Raw genomic sequence first — 22,321 nt, 5'->3', positions numbered from 1 at the left:
AATAAAAGCCAGGAAGACTAAAGGACTTCCTACCTAGAGGCAACTATTCAAGACTGTTCTGCCTATTAGAAGCAAAGGAGAGGAAAAAAATGCTTAAGAGCTACACATGGAACTATATTACTCTTTTACCTGCTGATTCCTTTTTATATAATTTAAATTAAATTTTTTGGGGGGAAGAAAAAACACCCAAGCAACTAATCTTCGTCTGACTAGTGATTAATATTCTGTAGGAAACAAGCTGAGACCTCAGAACACTTCATGGCGAGCCATGATGATAAAAACCACCGTAGGCTCACACTGGTGAATCTCGAACAGCACAGATATCCACAGCCCTGCATCTTCTGACACCACCATGAGAAACAAGCACATCCTCAGCCAGTACAGCTATGCTGGGACACAGAGCCTGTGCCTCCCTAGGGACACCTCTGTGTCCCTGGATCCCTGTGCAGGTGTCACAGAAAGCCTCCCTGACCAAGGCAGCCCCTGCTTTCACACAGCTGCATGCATGCACCCCCAGCCCTCCCCCAGCAAAGCCTGCAGAAAATAAAAAAGCCAGTGTGATGAAGCAAAAAGCATTTGGATATGGCAACATGTTTTGGTTTCAAGCTTCCAAGAGGCCTTTTCATAAGCAAGGAAAAGAAAAGAGGTTTTTGAAGGGGGAAAATGCATTGATGGTTATCTTCGTATAGTCACATATAAAGGAGGTTCTAAACTATGGAGCCTGCTTCCTGCACATGCACCTAATATGTTTATTGAAAGGTTTCTTAATCTCCTTTATGCTGTCTTCAGTGCAGCACCTCTTTCAAAGATATTTTGATCCCATTCCTGAATTCTCACTGGAAAGGATACTGCTCTGAAGACTGGAAAAATATGTATTTTCAAAGATATTTGGGATCCCAGTGAAAAATTAAAATACTCTGTTTTTCTTTGGGAAAGTTGAAGATAGGGATTTACTGCCTATGTTAGATAAATCGAAAGAGGCCTGAATAAAAATCACAGAATCTTAGGCATTACAGCTAAAATGACATGGAAAGGTCACCTAACCAATCTCTTTGTCACTAATTCAGGAGTACAAATTGCTTAGGGCCTCCCTAGGTGCTGAGTTTATTGGGGAATCTCTGGTGTGGAACAGTTTTAACAACAGGAGGACTTCCTGTCTCTGTAAACAAACACATAGGGGTTTATATTTCTGTTTCTCAAAGAATTACCTAATGAAAGAGCCAGCCAGTGGTGGAAAATATTTCCGTTTTCGGAAACATCTTCATTTTTGTTACTGGTGATGTGTTTGGATTTTTTTTCCAATGAAACAAGCTGTGGCTTCTGATATTTTTGGTGTTGTTACGTGTATTAGAAGTTCCCTTGAAACATCCAGCTGGCTTTTTTCCAGCAATACATGGCACATGAGTCTAAAAACGAGACCCCAGATCCTTACTGCAGCTAACCTCCCTTGGTTTTGGTGGGGTTTTATCTACACACAGGAGTTTAAAACAACTGACCAAGAAGTGAACATGGATCCGTCTATTAATTTCTTGGGTTTGTGATGAAATAAATCTGGGGTTGTTTGGTTGTCAGAGAGACATATTTACATTAAGTTATTATGCTGAGATGGAATTGGATACAGACTGTACCGCATGGAGAATGAAGAATGCTTTGAAACGTTTGCAACACAGAGCTATTGAGACAGACACTGTCCCAGTCCAGTCACCTGGGATCAAACCGCAGCCCAGTCCCACCTCTCAATTGCAGATTGTCTTCAAGCACCAGAAATGCTCTCTTTCACTGAGCAGGGGGAATCAGGACAGCTGCTGACTCTCCTCTAGTGACCAGAAACACTTTCTAGAGATGCAGGATGCCCCTGGGATGAGGAAGTTGTCTTATCCCTTGTTAAGCATCCTTCCACCTCTTTTTCTAGAGAGACACACACACAAACAGTCCCTGGTTTATGCGCGGGTGCGTGTCTGAGCAGAGTGGCTCTAGCCAGAGTCAAAAAGGCAGAAGATAGAGAGTCACAGAGCTGAATCTCCTCGAGGGTCTACAACACAGAGAGACGCTACAGGTGTAGCTGACACCCCCTTCCCCATGCAGTTACCTGTGCTAGTGCTTTGTATCCAGTGGTTCCCACAACCCTTCAGTAGGGACGATTAGCATCCTTTGGCCTCTTCAGCTGCACCTTCAGCCTCTTCATGCCAATCTGGAATCCATTCATGGCCTGGATAGCAGCTTGGGCACTGGCAGGATTGTCAAAACTCACAAAACCTGTCAAAACATGAGGCAAGGCATGGGACTTAACGAGCTGAAGGGTGCCAAGGCACGTACATGCAACGACCACTGAGAATGAACATGGGGAGGGGGTGAGGGCACTGAGAGGGGGGAAGTGAGCAGGAAGGAGGGTGGGCAGGTGGGCAGGAGAGTGAGGACAGGATGGTTGCCAATGTGGGACAAAGGATAGGAGGGTTGTTACAGATCAGTGTCCCAGGACACAGTGCCTGGTCTGAGTGCCAGCCTGAACACTAGACTATGTGGAGCACAGGGATCCAGATGCTGGTGCCACAAGATTTGGGTCACCTTTGAGCTGGGAGTCAGCAGATGTAATGCATGGTCTCAAGGCACTCTGTCTTCCTCTATCTCCCTCCATTGTGACTTGGGTAATCCTCTAGACCTTCCTTAACTTCCCATCATTACCTTTTCTTTGCCTTCCAATACTAATGATGAGGGGAACCTGACACACCTACTGCTACCTCCTCATTATGGCAATATAAGCAAAATGTGAATTTAATAAATTCTTCATTATGGTATTAATCAGCATGAATGGTTTGATTGCTGGCCAGCCAAGCAATATGAAGAGCTTTAATCACTGGCAATTTCTGCGAACTCCATGTTACTCTGCAGCTGAGAGATGAACACAAGTGTTTTCCTAACATGGTTTCCCTATGGAATTTCAATTTTTGCCAGCAAATCTCCCAATCAACCATGGAGCACATCCAGCACTAGAAACAACTGTAGTGACCGAATGTTGTATGTATGAGTCACCTAAGACATTCTTTGTCTCCATTTGCTCGCTAACAATCTGATGAAATAATATAGGTCAACCACACAGGATGTACTGAGCTAAAGCATTCTAATGCATTCAGCTCTGGGGAGAGCTTTTGGTTCTTTACTTTTTTTTTCTGGTTTTGTTTCTAAATTTATATTTTTAATTTTTTTCTCATGTTAGATCCAAAAAAAGGCCTTGTTTCCCCATGCTGTTTATGGCTGTAGCTGGAGCAACCATGGGTCTGAGATATCAGTGAGGCAGGGGGCCATCACATTGTACAAACATTGCCTCTGCTCCTCTTGCCAGAAATGTCCCTGTGTGCCAACAACATTTCTGAGCACAAACCTTGGGTGAGACTAGCCTGGACCAACCTGCTCTCCAGACAAAGCCATCTGTTTGCCCACCCCTGCAAGGCTCTGGCAGCACAAATCAACCCTAGGAGCCTGGTGCTGCTCAACTGACAGGCTGAAACGAAGAGATTTTTTTTTTTTTGCAAGCCCCTCAAAAAGCTAATGCTGAGCATTTGCTGCCAGGTATACACCTGCTCCTGAGAGCAGAACCAGGCCTGGCTTACAGCCTTGGGCTGTGCTGAGGATTCAGTCTGCTGCCCCTCCTGCCTGCTCTGGCTCCTCCTCTGAAGTTATTCTCACAGGTGACAGAGGGTGTCGTGCATCTGAAAAAGACACAGAGCTGTGTGTGCAAAGGCACCTTCTCACCCCTGCATTAGCTGTGCTCCCTGACCTTGGCTAATAATGTAACTTCATGGCAGGCCATGAAACCCCATGGTCTGTGTCCCTCAAAGTGAGACAACAGATTTGCCGAGTGTGGGACATGAGGAAAAAAACCCATGGGGTTTTAAAAGGGAGGCCAGTGGAATAAATAGGGAACCTTCTTTGTCCTCCCCTCTTGAAGCCAAGGCTCCAAGTAAATTGGCTGTCCTCACAGTTTTCCTGGATGAGGAGGTACCAACACTGCAGCTCTGAAGGCGAACAGACAGAAAGTACTCCCAAGCCCCACAGCAATCATCAAAGAAAACTGGAGGGCTGTAGTGAGTGATGAGCTGTGGTTTTATTCAATAGCAATGGATCTGCTCTTGCCCTCACTTTTTAGGCAGTAATGCCTGGTAATGTTACTGGTTTGCATTCGACTACTTGAATAAACTATCAACAAAGTCCCATGATTCACTTTCAGCAATGGAATAAACCAAATACTTTCTGGTTTCATCCAAGTACATTCAGACATAAAATACTTCTGGAAACTACCTTGGGGATGCCTTACTTGAGCTTCAACCTTAAATATGTTGTCAATATGATAGAAGGTATGATGTCCTTGAATACAGGACGTAAAGAAACCCTTTTCTTTTTAAAAATCACATCTGGTTTGCTGATATTCCTGGTCAACACATATTAGTTACACCTAAAACAGTAGACTAAAGCTGTTCCAGGGAAGTTCAGAGAAACTGGTACCTAATAATCTGTAGTGCTGAGGTTTTTTTTGACTAATTTTTAACATCAAACAATTCCTGGACAAAGTGTGAGTTTTAGTAGAGAAGACAGGCTGTGTTCAGTGGTTTACTTGGATGTGTCCATGATGTTCTGGAAATTGAGAGAATTTAATGATTTGGGTGTAGGCCATTTTGTGCCAGCTGTCCCCAGTGCTAGGGAGAAGCGCCAGGTATGTTTACTTTACTGATATACACACAGCAATCCAATATCAAAGTTGAGTTGGCTGCAGCTGGATGGTTTAGCTCATGCCTTTAGAGAACACACCTTGCCTGGGAACTTTGATTCCTACTCTTGCTAAAGGCCCTTTTGGGATATCCCTCCTGCTGCCTACATGTGCACGGGTAGATTGTGCCTGCACACCCACCCTTTTGTGAACAAGACGCTTTAGGACCCTGCAGTAATCAGCGGAGGTCCTGCCAGCGCAGCCAGTGGAGGGTAGGGCAGGATTTCTCTCTTCTATCAGGACAGCCTTAGCTGTGCTCAAAGGAGTCACTGGTCAGGGAGCAATGCTGGCTGCAGTGAAGGCAGGCACCCAGCTTAAATCAAGGAACCTCTGCTGTGGGATCTACCTGCTTCCATAAGTTAGGAGTGACATCTCAAGGTAGAATGTGAACTGTCTAAACGCTTGGGTGGGTCACTCCCTAGAGTGATGCTACTTGCTGAATCAAACCCCTCCAGAAATGTTGCCCACTATGACAGAAGATTATTATTTCTCTACTTTTGCCAAGACTAGACTTTTGAGGGATGATAAGCCCTTGTGCTGGGGTGCTAATATAGTTGTGCCTCTGCAAAAACCTTACTGTGAGATAAGCTCATGAAGCTATACCAGTTTTTATCATCACTTAGCTTTTGAGATGGAATTCTTAGCCCACTTCCTCATTCAGTGCAAAGCTGTAAATAATACAGCATTTTAACAAATGGGACTAATAAGAGAGATCAGAAGTGCATTTGCTCACTATATTTCATTTAGACCAGATAATGAAGCTGGGAGTTGTACTCTGATTCTGGTATTAGTTGCCTACAGATTTGGACAGGATTTTTTTCTCCTTAGTTGTTCTGGTATTCAATGATGCAATATAAAAATCTCCTCTGGCTGGATGCAGAGAGTAGAGGAACTGGGATTCGAAACCTGCGGAAAGAGATGGGCAAATGCCAATAACTGTGTGTTTTCTTTGTGATCATATTCTGGGGACACAACAGCTAATTACTCTAGCTTCATTTCACTGTTTTGGTTTTTAGGGACCTTGATGTGCTCAGAACTTGCTGGTGCATCCAAGTCTCCCCCTTTCCTATTGTTTATAAGTAGCTGTGTTTCATATTGTGGAAGGTATTTGGATGAACTCCAAGGAGAAAGAAAGCTGTGGCTTATCCTGAGATTTGAGACTTTACATGGATAAAGGATAGGCAGAGAGACAGGATGTTGGGCTAACAACAGCAAATTCCTTTCTCTTCTCAGGTCAGACACCTACTGGCAGATTTGCCTCTTTTTGTGTTGTTACATGCAGTATTGGCAGTCAACAATCTCTGTTTCTCCTCATCTGTGTCAGCAGGATTCATGGTACTATGGCAGATTTGAGCATGTATGACATGGGTTAGAATGTATGTACTAGGGAAATAACTTAAATACTCAGATCCTAAATGGCTTTAGTATTTGAGCCTGTGGGCTCAAAACATGATGGCAGTATTACAGTTGCTTTCTGTGTTTTGAACACCACCCCTGCATTGTCATCTACATGCTTGAAGGACAAAAGAGAAAGGGAGAGGTTAAAAAGCTTGAAGCTCTTTCTGGGCATCAGTTAATTAATAATCAGAGAAATATATGTTCTGGTCTGAAGACAGTTGGTAGGAGGACAGCATTTCATGATAAATCTACTTTATGGGGGGGATATTGGTGTTTTTTTTTTTCTTTTTCCCTTTTTTTCCCCCCCAGGGATTATGTAAAAACGCTGTTCTAATAAATGATTTATCAAAAGCGGCAGAGAATGGCGAAAGCTGCTAGGACAGCAACAGAGGGCATCTAATCTTTCTGATTCTGCACAGCATCTTCCAGGAAAGGAACTGCTGTTGGAGCCCACCACTACTTATGGCTTGCTCTTTTCCTACAGGACCGTGTTAACTATTAGTAGGCAGAAACTGGGGTACAATTTTGGAATTGCTTTATTTTCTCCCCCTTTTTTCCAGAGAAAGTTCTTGTGGAGTGACGTGGGGAGGGAGCTTTGTGCCCTTTCCATTACATGATCAGCATGACCACCAATGGCTTTATGTAACAGATATTACCTAAGGGCTGTTTTTCTCTTTTAATCAGCCAGGATGATAAAGAAGGGAATTCACAATCTATCTCAGAGTATATCTGAAGATTGTTTGGTAACTGTAAACTTTTTGTTTACATTTTCTCTGCATGTCCATGAATTACTTTGTGCACTAAGAGCAGTCCTGAATAAGAGCACATAGTTATGTTTCCATGGATCCTTAACTGATCCTTCTGAGTTGGGTGAGAAGCTTTGCATCCAGCAAGGAGAATTAGTGGTTAATATGCAAAACAGCCTCTTGATGATCTGTTACCAGGTTGGAATAACACATTATCTCTCTTGGGCAGGAGCTTCCCTCTGGATGGAGCCCCATGCATGGTAACTCTGCTGAACTTCCCTTAAATCAGTCAAGACCACAAGCGAGGTCCAGATGCAAGCTTTCCATCCAGACTCCTCAACTGTGGGCAGCTGATCCTGCAGCTGGTCCACTAATGTAACTAGGTTGCCTTCAGGCAATAGGAAGGAAAAGAGGGACCTCAAAGAAATTAATATGAAACTTGTCTTAAAACTAAGAAAAATATTTTTATCTATGATCCAGACACTTGCTGCCATCTTAGAGATATACTTTGCAAGACACTGCAACAGAAGCAAACAGAAATTGCTGCTTATTAACTCATTTTAGACCAAACATTTTTTAAATTAGTTCTGGCCATCAGAACTTTTGTCTGACTGCCATGAAGGATCTTTCCTGGTGCTTCTTGTTCCTTCAGTTATGAAAGTCACTAGATAAGGAGAGCATCTTTGAACTTTTTCCTTTTGACATTCAACCCATATTCGTTTTACTAGAGGGAAATGAGAGTAACAGAAGAGCAAGGAAGGATCTGCTGCTCAGCCTCTGGGAGAGAAAGAGAAATGCCACACACATGGCCCAGGCACCAGCAGAGGAAAATCCACGCCTTGTGCTTCCCTTGTGTGTGCAGTGCTTCCCCCTAGGCTGTAGGAAGGAAGCTTGGCCAGGCTAGAGCAGCAGAATCATGGAATATCCTCAACTGGAAGGGACCCACGAGGATCATGGAGTCAGATCCTGGCCTTACACAGGACAGCCCCAAGAGTCACACCATGTATCTGAGGATATTGAAATGGAAAGACCTGCAGAAAGTGCTGGGAACTGGTTAGACCAGAGATCTTCCTCCAAGAATCTGAGTCAGTAATTAAGGAATTAGTTATTAATACGATTGGTTATTAATATAACTGTTCCCTCAGCTCATGGGTTCCTCGATTTTGTTACTGACCAGTGAAAGGTGGGATCTAGGGAGGTGTTTTTTGCTTTCAAGGCAGCAACAAGGTGCTCACATCAAAGTAGCCTCCCTGTGGGAAGGGTGGTGTTAAGCAGCTCCTGTCCTTCTCCCCCCATGAGGACCTGCCCACCTGCTCCTCACACCTTCCCTGCTACTTCAGTCTCTTCAATTCCTACCACTCCTCAGTTTCTCTTTCTCTGTGTTTATTAGTCTTATCAGAGAATGGAGGTTTCCCTTTAATTGCTTTGCAAGGTCTTTACCTTGCTGTGTTCTTTACACAATGTACTAGCTGCTGCCTCGCAACTTTTTAGTGCTGTAAAGAATTTCAGGATACAATCTGTATGTAAGTAGCTCTATAATGTATGTGTGCATTGGAAAGTATTGTATTATAAGGTGATTTATGGGTACTGGAATACTCAATAAAGGAGTGCGTCTGCAGAGCAAGGGCATAGCACTTCAGCTGTTTTCCAGTGTCTAATAGGGTTGGATGACTTTTTGGATTATTTAACCTTCCACTGCTGTTTAATCATGTCCAAGAGAGATCTGTCTACCCAGCTATCCATCCCATCCATCCATCCATTTATTTTTTTAATGTATGAACAGTCAGTAACAGACGACTGTGCTAAACAACTAGTATTAAATATTTCCCATCTGCAGGATGAGATAATTGGAAACTCAGAATATTCAAGGAATTGGCTCAGAAATCTGCTGAACCATTAATGTTCATTTTAGAAATTTATGGAATATTAGAAAACCTTCAAAATGTTCCAGGAAAAGAAAAAAATTCTAATATTAATTTTTAAGGGTATAAACTAGGTGACCTGATAAACTTAGTTAAACTTTCATAAGTGCCAGAAAAATTATGAAAATTTTGATATGAGATAATATGGCAAAGAATTTAAAGATACACAATTAGTACCAATCATCATGGTTTCATAGAACATAACATCTATCAAATGAAACTGATTGCATGAAATTGCAAGTTCGGTGAATAAAGTAAGTTATCATAGAGTGTATTTAAACTTTGCTAGAGTATTTCAGACAGCATTTCTTTACAGAAAATGAAATCAGCCCAGAAATGAGACCACGAAAGAATCTGTCAGTTGTGACAAACAAAATTGCAGAGATTCTAGGAGGCTCCTTCAGCGGTGTGCTGAAATCTCAGTGCTATTCAATTTCTCTAGCATTACTTGGAAGACATTTGAAGTAATTACTGGTAAAATTGGCCAATCATACAAAAATGGTGAAATAATGACAGAAGTAAGTGACCTGGGTCACTGCGTAGGCTGGACGCAGTTAAAGGGTGCTCATTTTAATCCAATCAAATGCAAAATTAAGTATCTCCAGAAAAAAGCAAGTGGGTCACTCATAAAAAGAGGAAATCCTCATTAGAAAACAGTGCCTCTTAAGAAGAAGATGGGTGTCATAGTAACAGCCAAATATATGAGCTCTCAGGACTGTGTTAAAATTCTCAAAGCCCCAAGACTTAGTACAGTTTTGGGATGAAGTTACTTTTGCTGAACATCCTCTAGAAATAGCAAGGCAGTGTTACCTCTGAATATGGTTCAGGAAAGATCTTTACTGGAATTCTGCATTTAGTTCTACTGATTGCTCTAGAAAACAAATAAGTTTAAATACTTATTCAGAAGTAGAAGAGTAATTGTAGGTCTGAAAGAATAATGAGAGTGGCCACAGTTTATTGAAGAGAAAGTTAAACTTACTTCTGGCCATAGCCTATAAATAATAACTACTAAAACATGGGGTTCTTTTAGGATAGGGGGAAAAAGCAGAGCTTGCTGATTTCTTCTGTGCCCTCTGGAAGCAGGCATTTGTCAAATTTAAAATGGAAATAAGACACCAAGTCTGCATATTTGAAATGGTGAAGGTAATTAACTATTTTGGAAAACATCTTGTTTAGCAATAGGGGTGGAGCACCTATCACATGAAACCTTGATTAAGACATTTTCTAAAAGGGATGCTATGACTCAAGCAGAAGGTTTTAACCTGTCACATGAGCTGAGGCACCTGGCATGGGTTATTTCAGACTTCAGTCTAAAGGATCAGAACAGTCTCTTCTCATACTGTGTATCTGTCTGTCTATTGTTCATTTTGCAGTTCAGATATTTAGAGAATCAGTTCTTGCTTACTAATCTGGGATGGATTGAGGTAACAGTCCTGATACAGGTGACAATTGATGTTAATGCCTCATAACAAATGGCCCCAAAGCGTGGGCTGCAGACCACTGAGAGGGCTGACTGGTACTCGTTCTTCATCCTGCTTCCAGCTGAGAGAGACTGAACAGATGGGAAGGGGAGATTAAATGAAGAGTGAAAGTAGATGGCATGATTAACTTTCTCTAAAGGTCAGAACACCCAGTGCAGAAGGTAGCTTGAAATACACAAGTATCTTCCTGATGTCGCCTTCCTGTCCTCCTGTGCATGAAACTGCCTCTCCACATTGCAGCAGTGTGAGCTGGAGTGTGCAGAGAAGTTGGTCCCTCTTTTTGTGCATTGCCTGTTGGATGATCTCCAGATGGAGAAATACCCAGACAGAAGAAGCAGTGTCTCCTCTGAAATCAGAGGGCTGTAGATGCTGACCCTGAATACGGTCATTAAGACCAAGAAGGACTACTCTAGCTGTGAGTCTTCTCTTTCATAATCTGTATGGTGTTTGATTCTTTTTCACAGGAAAATTCTTGTAATGACTCATGTTGAAAGCACAAGGGTAATACTCTAGATTAGACTAGGATTTTGACAATTTTAAAACTGCATGGTCAGATCCGATCTGAGGGTTAAAACTCAAAGAGGGGAAATTTAGATTATATATATATGAAAGAAATTCTTTACTGTGAGAGGGATGAGACTCTAGCACATATTGCCCAGAGAAGCTGTGGATGCCACATCCCTGCTCAAGGCCAGGCTGGATGAGGCTGGGAGCAATCTTGTCTAGTGGAAAGTGTCCCTGCCCATGGCAGGGGACTGGAATGAGATGATCTTTAAGGTCCCTTCCATTCCAAATTATTCTATGATTCTGTGATCCAAGATTTTGGCTCATATATACATCTGGGCACAGGATCAGGACTAACTTTTTCTAAAAAGATAAAAGGGAGTAAAAAATTCATATAGAAAATCTCAACAGATCTCTCATCATAACAGTGGAGTAAAGATTAAAACTTCTCTTTTTCCTGTAAACAGAGGTTTTCTAAAGGATGAGCAATTACTTGTCTGATGCCATGAACTGTGGTTCTACCCATTCTTATAAGTAGGAGTTGAAACTATCCAATGAATTGATGGAAGAAGTGAAGGATTGAGGCTTCAGCCATTTTTTGGAGAGCCCATGAAACAGCCACTGGACCAGTATGCATACATGTCTGCTGTGGACAAAAAGCACTGTGGTTCTTCTATAAAAAAACATAATGTTGCAGCCCAGGTGATGATGATTATCTTCCTCACAAGAAACAAACAGCCAGTGATGAATCACATGTAGATGACTAAATAGTATTTGTCCTCTTTCTGAATGATGTGTAAGACTGAAGCTATTTCCTAAATGCTCTCAGAAATGGATGGAATTCTTCTTGGCTTGTTTTCTGAGCCTTCCTTGAAAACATCTGATGTCATCATGTGCCAGAATAAGGTTTATGGGGGAAATCACATGGTTGAAAAAAGCAGGTGAACCTTTGAGGATATATGCTCTTCTCCAATGTGAAACTGGATATGAAGGATGAGTATAAAGTAGGTTTTGTACAGATGTACAAAATAGATAGTAGATGCTGATGCTCAGTTAAGGATGCACTGAGATTGTTATTGAATCAAAATGAAGGCTATTTTTACATTTGTTTTGTTGAAGTTTGCAATATAAACCAGATGAAAATAATTATTGAACCTCCCACCAGCTATGTCACAATCTGTTTTTCATCTAAATCTAATTTCTTTGCTCCTCAATTCTCTCTTGGGTCCTGCTTCATTTATGACTTTTTGATAAAAAAGCCATGTATGAACAAGGCAGCTGCTAAAATCACCAGTCATCCTTCTTGATCTATAAGAGACAAGTACCATAAAAAGTGACCTTGTTTGTGAAAATATTTTGTAGTAGGTAAGTAATAACACTCCTTCCTGGACTAATCAAGAAAAAGTATCCAAAACCCAAAACACCCAAACAAACCAGGAAATCCTGTCAGGAAGGTGAGCTGTGACCTGTACTAGTCACTATTTTTTAGCAGTTCTTTCATTATCCTGGGGAACCTCTGCAATAATTCCCTTTTTGGTGCAGCAATGCACAGAGCGTTCCCATCTTTCTCTGCTGACCATTACTCAGATGGACAACTGCCCACCCCTTCCCTGCTGGTTGCTGAACACCTGATGCCTCATTATGGGCAGTTTGGGACAGCCCAACAAAGACAGAAAGGCCTGAAGCTTCTCTTGTGCAGCAGTCTGGAAGTTTCTGTTCAGAAGCCAGAAGTGGTGATGAACGGTTTTTGGCCATGACTTTTGAAGGAATATTTTACTTTCTATGGAGGCGACTGTGTGAAAAATAGCTAACCAAACTAAAAGTGAACTCAACAGGAAAACAAACCTCCTCATATGCAGTGAGTCATTGGGAAAGGAAAGGAAAAGAGAAAATTTTTCAACATCTAGACCAAGAGGCTGTGAACTGGCACTGACCTGTGCTGGGTAGAAAGAGTAGAAAACAAAGAATTGTACACATTTTAACTGGAAGATAACATCTCCAGATTCAACCAGCTATTACATTTGTGGTAAAACCTCCACGTTTTCAACCACCCCCAAAGGGCAAGAAAATGATTGTCTGGCTTCTTTTCTCAAAAACAATGGGAAAGAAAAACTGTCTTATTACAACAGAGATGCTGATAAACTCCTGTGGATCTGCCAGCAGAATGTTCACCATTAGTTCCCTTCAAAGGTTTGAATTTTGGAGATCTCAGTGAAGAACAATCTGCAGCTCCTCAGAATAGCTGCATTCAGTCTATGGGACCTGAATCATAACAGAGATTTACTAAATCCTGATCTAGTACTGGCTCTGGGGCCTCTGCCCAGTGACCCATCTGAGCTCTTGATCTACCCTTGGGTAGAAGACTGGAAAATAAGATTGTGTTTTAATTACTGAAATAAGAGGAATAAAAATATGGTTTGAAACCATGGTTTTGAATATGGCTTTGAACAGAAAAATTAAAGACCTGAGAACAGCATGCTATGTTAGTGGTTTGTAGAGGGCTCTTAATTTGAATGGATGGAGTGAAAATATGAGCCACCCCTAAAACAGCATCTTTTGCATCAAATTCAAAAGCCCAGAATTAAAAATTCTCTCCTTAGAATTTTAAAAAAACTTAGCAAAACAATAATCCTTCTGAAACCTATTCAGCCATGTCAGAAGATGCACAAAGACCTGGCTAAATCTTCACGATTTCTGAAGACCCTTCTAGAGAAGGATTTAAAGGGTCTGTAGAGACCTTTCCCTAAGAGAATCATTTAATTTCACCTTTAAATGGTCAGAACACAATCATATTTTTAGGTCATGCTGTCCAAAAGGAAGAAAATCTGTTTCCTCTCAGAGTTCATGGAGCATCTGGATGATGCTCTCAACCATGGAATTAGATGTTGGTAGTTCTGGGAGGAGCAAGGGGTTGGACTCTGTGATTTTTATGGGCCCCTTCCAACTTGAGATATGATTCACAGAGGGAGAATGAGAGACAGGGGACATAAATTGGAACAGCAGAGGTTCAGACTGAACACAAGGAAAATTCTTCACCTTGAAGCCCAGCAAGCATTGGAGCAGGTTGCTAAAATTCAAACAAGTGCTCTGCAATTTTCATTGTTTTCAATAACAATTGTGTCTGCAAGTTTTTATATTTGTTACTGAACAAATGTGTAGTACATGCATAATGTAAATAACTGTGCATATCTTATATAATATATATATATCACGTAAATACTTATATATGTGTGTGACAGATCCACATTGGGGAGAGCAGAGCTGATGTTGAATTGTTTTTGGGATTTGATACAGATGAAACCAAAAATTTCATCATTAAGAATGATGCACCTGTTTTTATGGAGATCTGCAAGTTGTTATGCTGATGACAGCTTTTAAATATGTCAATATATACTATTTGAAGATGCTAATCTTATCTGGGGAGTTTTTGATTTGGAGTTACTTACTTAAAAAGGGAAGATATCACATGCAACCATAAATTGAAACAACGATAAAGTTGCAAAATTAAGTACTCAATTTAGAAATGCAAGAAATTATGTTACCTATAAAATTTTAATTCTGTATTGCTTTGTATATGCATAAAGGCATTGCTTCTAACCACACATTTCTGTATTTTTCTCTTTCATGGCATCCTTGTTTTAATTACTGTCGAGAATGAATAACATAACAGGGCAAGGAAAATGGCAATGTATCAGACTTGTTATTGTAAGTATTGGAATTTAGACAGTAAATAAGGCAGGGAAAGGATGGTTTTGTAGTTGTACAAGCAGATGTTGCCTTGGAAAACTGGAATTTCTCCCTATTTCTGCCATGACATCCCAGTTATGCTAAGTATATAATATATCACGGAATTCTTTTAGTAAGACCTCTAGGCTGTTTTTTTACTGTTAAATAAAATGGAGCAGGTTCTGAGTGCCAGTGGTGCACCATGGCTTGAACCTATGTCATTAAACTCTGCTCTTTCTCAAAAGTGGGTGCTCCTGTCCTTGCCATTGCTGTCCTGCCCAAGCAAGGTCCAGCTGTGGCTTAATTGTCATGGCCCAAATTGAGACAATGGCATACAAATGTTGAAAATACATGTAAAATTGTGTCAGAGTGTTTTTGCAGATGTAGGAAGCCTCTCTAGTTTTGTGTGAGGATGAAGGTTTACTGGGTTTTCTTCTTCTTTTGGTGCATGGCCTGAGATTTCACTGGCAGAAAGGCTGCTGCCTATACCTGCATCTGAAGCAGACAAAAACATAGCATGCTCTGCATTATGCTGAATTCTTAGACAAAGCAGGTAAACAGTCTGATCAGGCTTGTGGCAACTCAGATTAGGAATCCAAGATCAAGAAACAGTTTTGGCTAATTCTCTGCCTCATCATCCCCTTGGTGAAATGATGACACCAGGAGCACCATCAAAATGCCAATACTTAGCTCTGTGAACATCCCAAATGCTCTGCTGGGAAGGGTCTTAGGAAAACAGATGAAGAAATAAAAATAAATTTATATTCATGGCAGAGTTTGAGTATCATATAAAAGGAAGGCTTGGGGCCAAGCATGAAGATGTGAGGATGTATTGAACAGCTGCTCAGTAACCAACCAGGCAACAGACTTCAAGGTGGTGAAAACCAGACCTGTGCAGTGGATGAGGCAGAATGGTGGATAAAAAGGAAGCTGAAGGATGGCTCATGGACTGGTAGAGACTCATCCACTCTACAGCTTGAATTTCCCTTGCGTCAGAGATCTTGGGACCACAAAAATAAACCCAGATGCCGTGTGTTGACAAAATGCTCTAGCTAGTCTGCAGTCCCACAAGAGTAGGACTTGTAAAGTCTGCACTCTGCAAATCCATCCCTTTGAGTTCAGGAATGGGCCTGGCTTTGGAGGGGTCATTATTCTGACTTCTGAACAGAAACTTCTGACTGGAATCAAAGTAGCACTAGAACTCCTCTTCGGGTCTCAACTCTTAACTCTGGTTATTTCTGTTAGTCAGATAGTGACCATTTCCCTTTTGAAAGTCAATAAAGGAGGAGCCACAATGACCCTGTAGTAACGAGTTCCTCCATCTAATTACCCCAGGATAAAGAGCATTTAAAAAGATGGTGCAAGTGTGCATGTGAGTAGGTATATACAGACATACGCATAACGTAAAAAAAAATAAATTCTGGGTATACTTTATCACTTGTGGGGGGAGATGGATCGAACAGTGATAGACACATGGACACCCAGATAAACAGAAGATAGATTCTTCTAACTTATTCCTGTCTAATAAATTGTTGAGCTACAAAAGAAAGCAGAAGTCCCTGTGTACAATATATAGGTTTTCTGTAATGTAAGTTAGTGGGAAAAGACAGAGCTGTCCCTTTAACTGGAGAGCTGCAAACAGCTGTTCCTTATGCATACATGCTTGCTTGGTCTGAAAGTTTTGGTAAGTCAGTGCATAACTGACAGTTAGATTTATCTCCCCAATAAGCAATCAACATTATAATAAAGGAAAAATGCTTTCAGTGCACCTTTGAGAGTGCATCAGAAATTAATCTAAACATCAAATTAATTATAGTTTGTAAATGAATAGTGGCTCACAGCCCTAATACTTCTCCCGCTCCTCCTCCTCCCCCTAAAGCCTCCCCCAGCCAACTGCAATGGCTGGAGGTGCTGTACAGTTTGATGAACAGCTCCTTCTCTTTCTTACTCACACAACTCTTTCCTTATCAGCTGGAAGCGCTCCATCCTCACTCTGCAGACCTGAAAGGGCCTGGCTGCTTTGGAATAAGCTAGCAGATATTAAACTTCTATGTCTCTTTCCCCTTCTCTCCAAGAGCTCAAAGCATCCCTCTGGGGTGTCCTCCTCCCCTTGGATTAGTTTCCAGCTGAGCTGGACACACCTTATGAGTCCCTCCTTGGCTCTCTGGCTGTGCCAGGTCCTTCAGAGTGGAGAGGACCACAACAAACCAGTGCTGATCTGAACTGAAACATACCAGGGGTCAGACATGCTTAATGTGCCTGGAAAATAATTTCTGTTTTGTCTCAGCTGTGGCACTCAAGTGAGTGGCTTCTTCCATTGCTCTTTGAGCTGTGATCTGTAGGCTCTAGCCATGTGGAAATCACAGATTTTCCAGAAAATCTGAAACAAAATGTATTGTCACCAGATCATGTGAAATTAAGGACAGAGCCCAATTCTAAGGGCTACAGGGAGAAAGGATCAGATAGAGACTTCCTTAAGAAATTTGAAATCAGGTTAATAGTAAAAAGAAAAAAATAAATCAAACTTAATCATAGTACTGGTAATAGCAACAAACAGAGCTACACACCTGAAGTCCTTCCTAATAATGCACCTGTTTGGTGGGAATTCCTTTTTACCAAAAGAAGCCTCAGAAAAGAAGTCTCAGAAAACCTTTTATCTGATAAATAACTCTCCTCATCCATGAATCCTAAAGACCTGTGCAAAGGAGTCAGTGTACTTTTCCAAGAAGAGGAGTCCAATCCTAACAGCTAGGTTGACCTGAGATCACCCACACGGGCTATGAACATGCAACAAGAATTTCTTTCCTTTACAACACCTTACTTCTGCACCTGCTCATTTCCTGGATGAACCCAAGGAGAGTTGTTACCTTTTTTTTTTTTAATTTTTTTTTATTATTAAATGAGAAACTGCCATATTTGGCAGTGCATATTGGAGGCACATTGTCAGCAGGTGCTGAACAATATTTTCCTAATGTACCTCAGGGTCCCTTGTTCCACTCCTATGTCTTGTGGAGTGCTGCCAATGCACTTTATACCTAATGTGCAATGCCCCTTGTCCCAGGGCCCTGTACAGCTCTGCCAGTGTCCTATTCTCTTGACACATCTTCCTTCTTTCTATATCAGCTTCCAGATTGAAACTCTGTACATCATCACGACCTGCCTGCTGCCTTGCATCTCCCACTCCACCTTTTTTGCCACCCCACTGCAGCATTTAACTGCCACAGCATGTTTTTAATAACAGGATACAAGCTCTGCCCATCCCTCAGCCCTTCTCCCCAGCTTCACCCCCTCCTGTGCTCAGTTCTCATTCCTCACTGCTTTTCTCACTTTAAATCTCTTTCCTTTGTCTCCCGAGTTTCTTTTCATAAGCTAGGAGGAGTTTAGTAGGGAATAGAATTATTTAACAGCAAACTTAATTAACTATTATGACCCTCATCAAGTGATGTTATTTTCTCTATTTTGGCATCTTCATATAAGGCTGGATGTTTATCCAAATGAGGTGGCCTATTAGCAACTTTCAAATGCACTCCCTGCAGGAATCTGGAATGAAACAATCAATGTTCATGTTGTACTAGGAGTCAAACAAGATATTTCCTTTAGGATATATAAACCTATGGTCCTAAGAAGGCTTTGCAGTTTGTAAGCTGGAATGATCCTTGCTTTGTTTAATTGTGGGACATTTCAAAAAAGGTTGGGACATTTTGCTGATGTGAATGTGCCTCTGGAATGTGCAGAAAAGGAGAAAAATGCATTCCACTTGTGTTTGCTTACACCTGTGGTGTCAGAGCATGTCAAGCTGAGTGGAGGGAAACCACAGCATCTCTCTGGGAATAAGACAGGTTGTTCACAGCCTTCTGGAGTCACTGTCCCATGGGGAGAAACTGAAACTGCTGCAGCAATGGGCATGAAGAACAGGCACATGCCAAGGAGACATGTAGGGGACAAAGCAGGGACATGGAGCAGAACTGGCCTGACAGTGCCTGCTGCTCAATGGTGTGCAAAAAGTTGGCAGATCCAGGTGCTTATTGCTCTCAGAAAGAGGTGACTGGGGCACACCAAGTGTTCCAGTGAAGCAATTCCTCCAGCTTTAATTTATCTATGTCTTATTTGACACTTTGGGATAACCATTTGACCTCTGCTTCTCCATCCCTATTCTCTTTTTTCTAATTTCTGACATGTCTTCCTAATTATTGCTGCCCAAACCTGTCTTGCTCGCTCTCTTCTCTGTTAAGACATTTTTCTAGAATATGTCTGTCTCTGTATTTCACTAAATTAATGCCTTCAAGTGCTTTCTTTGGATGTGTTTTATGAGACAGCAGCGAGTGTTGCTGGGCTGTGTTGCAGCGTCACCCTATGACAGAGGCAGAGCTAGCCACGTGTGCGCAGGGTGGAGAGTTGCCCTTCTCACATTGCCTACTTGCCTTAGCAGCCTCAGCAGTGTTGTTTTACCAAGAGTTCACTTTTAGCTTTGTACACAAACTGTTCACATTTAAACTATCTACATAACTGAGAGGGGAATTATCACCAGAACCACTGAGACCAGCACAAAGATGTAATCCACGTCCTCTGACATTCAGCACACCTACACACAGAATCACTGGCACACGGTTAGTGCGAATGTGAGAGACCCAGTGTGAATGCTGCCTTGTGCAGACACAGACTCTGGGCTCCTGCAGATGTTGACATTCAGGCTGCAGCACACTTTACCTCTGTGCAAGTCTTCCCAGGCCAGCCCACTCTGAGAATGGGAGTCTTCAAGGAGTGTCCAACTAAGTGTAATTTTGCTCTGAGTTAGAGGAGTCCTGCTGTGGCCCTGCCATTTCACTGGGAATTGACAGCACAGCCCAGCTGGCTGCAAAAGGAGTGTGTGGGCAGAGGCTACAGGGTCAGCTGGGCATTGAGTGAAGAACCAGTGAGAGACGAGAGAGAAGGGCAGAATGGTGAAGAGCTGTGAAGGTGAAATCACTAAGTCTGAATGCAAGAATGGGGAGAGGACAGTGCCTGAGGAGAAACCCAAAGGGAGGCAGATATGGTCAGTGATGGAGGCATAGGTGATGGGGATACACAGGGTGTTGGTGCATGGAAGGATGAGGATGGTTCTGCATTTGGCCATCTTACAGCTGCATCAGGACAGGGACAGGAGAAAAAAAAAGCCAGAGGTTTGAAAAATTGTAAGAGAAAATGAAGGATTTGGGTCTAGCCTGGATGTGTGCAGCAGAAGAAAAGCCACAGGCAAAGAATCCTCCCAGACTAAACTACTTTTTTCAGTGGGAAGTCAGGGCTGTATCTTAGGCAGCCTTCCCTTTCCACTAGGGAAAACAACAGACATACTCTGAGCACTCTCACATTTTATATCTGGTGTTGGTGTTTACTTTAGTGCCATTCCTCACTACTTCTTGTCAGCCAGGAGGCAGTGGCCTCTAAATTGGGAATGTCAAACGTTGCTGACCACACTATGGTTTCTTTAGCATGAGCAGGTGCTAGTGGCTCTCTGCAGGCTCATGGACGCCAGAAACCAGGAGAAAGTTTTGTTTTTGATCTCATTTTCTTGCTAACACTCCTGTAGCTGCCCCAACACTATCCTGCCAGTAGTGGCAAAAAGAGATAAATTTGTGTTCAAAATGCAGGCAAGAATTCAGATGCAAATAATAAGGGAAAAAATATAGAATGGTTTTGGTTGGAAGGCACCTTTGAGTTCATCAAGTTCCAGCTACCCTTGCCGTGTTCAGGAACACCTTCCACCAGGCCAGCTTGGTCCCAGCTTCATCCATCCAGCTTGGCCACTTCCACATCCACATCCATAGCTTCTCTGGCCAGCCTGTCCCAGGCTTACCATGCTCACAGCCAAGAATTTGCTCTTAATACCTAAGCTGCATCTCCCCTCTTTCATTTTAAAGCCATTCCTCCTTGTCCTATATGTACACAGTTTTGTAATAAGTCCATCTCAGCTCTCTTGCTGCCACTTTAAATACTGGAAGGTGCTGTCAGGTTTCCCTTGGGCCTTCTACAATTTGAACAATCCCAATTCTCTCAGCCCATTTCGTAGGAATGGTGACCCAACCCCCTGATCATCCTTGTGGACCTCCACAATTCCATTTTGACATGCTGCTCTACTGACTTGTTCAGTTTGTGCCAGCTGTTTACAGGTTGTTCAACAGCGAGACAAAGGCATCAAATAAAGATTGTTCTGTTCCTGTGGAAAAAAACATGGTGACATTTTTCTCCATAGAATTTTTAAAGTTTGTCTAAAGCAGGACTTCTTGACAATTTCTCGACAACCTGGGGCTAAACTCTGTTACAGCAATTTATTTGGGATCTGCTTAGCAGATATATTTTAAAAGGTCATATAATAGTGGAATATCTTTCTGGGGCCAGACAGAATTGTCCCCCCAGGCAAGCAGTTGGAGAGCTCTAGCCGCACTAAAAAAAGTGAAATAGAATGCAAATGCTGTGTTCTTACATGTTGAGTTTTGGGAAATGTTTTAGCAGCAAAGAAGGAATTTTCTTACTTTCAAAGTTAATAAAATATCTTATTTTCCTTTAGGAAAAAAGTATTTTATTTTTTAATTTAAATTTATTTCCTCAACAAAAATGCCAGCTTCAGTAGACTTAGCAAAACAATTGAAAAGCCTGATTTCCTCTTATAACTTTTACATTTTTACATTGCTTTAAACCTGAAGGTCAGGAGGGTGGGAAATTTTGAAAAGCAACGTAACCTACCTGTGATAGTTAGCTACCTGTGCCTCTGTTATTTCTATCCTTCTGGAGGTGGTGGATGTGGAAGATTAGTCAGCATGTCTGTCTGAGACCAACAGTCACAGCAGGCACTCAGCTCTATGGAAAACCAGGAGAAATCCAGAGATTTGACACCTGGGATCCCAAACTGACTGGACCTGGCATTTGTGTCTCAGGAGCAGATGAAAGGTGATTAAGGTGACTAAGACCAGCAATCTTTAATTCCTTCTTTTGTTTGTCTGTGTGCTTGAATCAACACTTCCAAAGGAACACCTTCCTATTCCAGCCTTCAATATCCCACAGTTAATTTTGGAGTTCACTTCACCCAACAAGCTGATGTTAGTTTCTCCAAATAAAACTCAAGAAAATTTCTGCTAAGGCCCCTCAGCTCCTGCTAAAATCTCAGCCTTGACCTCTGAAGCAGCCCCAAATCCCTGCCCACAAATGGGATGCGTGTCGTGTCCTTGTGGGGCCTTGTAGCCATCAGCCTTTGAACTGAGTGGGATAAGGCTCACAGCTGTCCAGAAGGCATCTCCATTTAGTGCTCAGTATGTGGAGAATTGTGCCCAGAATTCCCCTAAACACAGATGACAATTTCACTGCCAAAGGTCCATTTCTGATCTGTGGATCTCCTTTGAGTGCCAGTTTCAGTGTCAGCTAGAGCTGTGCTGATCTGCTCAACTTGTTTAGATTTATATATATATATGTATAATTTGTATATAAAAAGCAGGTGGGCTCTGGATTCATTGGGGCTAATTCATAGTTTTGAGTTCTAATTTGAATTTGCCAACTCCCTCTGCATGCCAGACTCTTTGTCCTTCACTCCTCTAGTGCTGGAGAGCGCAGCAGCCGAGAGACTCCTGGTGACTGGGATGGCTGTGTCCCTCTCATCAGGGGTCAGGGATCCCTCAAACAAAAGGGAAAACAGCCTGTTCAGACCCTCTGTGGATGGGCAGGAGAAACTGTGCATAGAGAAAGGGCACAAAACTCTTGGAGTACTCTCTGACATGCACCGTGGGTAGCAAGGGATGAGGGAAGAGGTCTGGG

The 22,321-nt window shown here is 42.1% G+C and overlaps 1 protein-coding gene across 17 annotated transcripts in view; it reads right to left on the bottom strand.

Moving 5' to 3' along the window:
* CELF4 (CUGBP Elav-like family member 4) overlaps window positions 1-22,321 on the bottom strand; it is a 712,336-nt gene that overhangs the window by 35,875 nt on the left and 654,140 nt on the right. For all 17 annotated transcript variants that reach the window (XR_010443151.1, XM_064736702.1, XM_064736693.1 and 14 more), the window contains one exon: window positions 2,090-2,256. Coding sequence is in view for 16 of the 17 variants with exons in the window: in XM_064736702.1 (XP_064592772.1) it covers window positions 2,129-2,256 (128 nt within the window). In the remaining variant the exon portion in view is untranslated. The remainder of the gene's footprint in view (window positions 1-2,089; window positions 2,257-22,321) is intronic.

The sequence above is a fragment of the Zonotrichia leucophrys genome, chromosome Z (assembly GCF_028769735.1).
Source record: "Zonotrichia leucophrys gambelii isolate GWCS_2022_RI chromosome Z, RI_Zleu_2.0, whole genome shotgun sequence".
Lineage (NCBI taxonomy): Eukaryota > Metazoa > Chordata > Aves > Passeriformes > Passerellidae > Zonotrichia > Zonotrichia leucophrys.
Note: the sequence above shows the minus strand (reverse complement) of the source record. Positions and strands in the feature narration are given on the sequence as shown.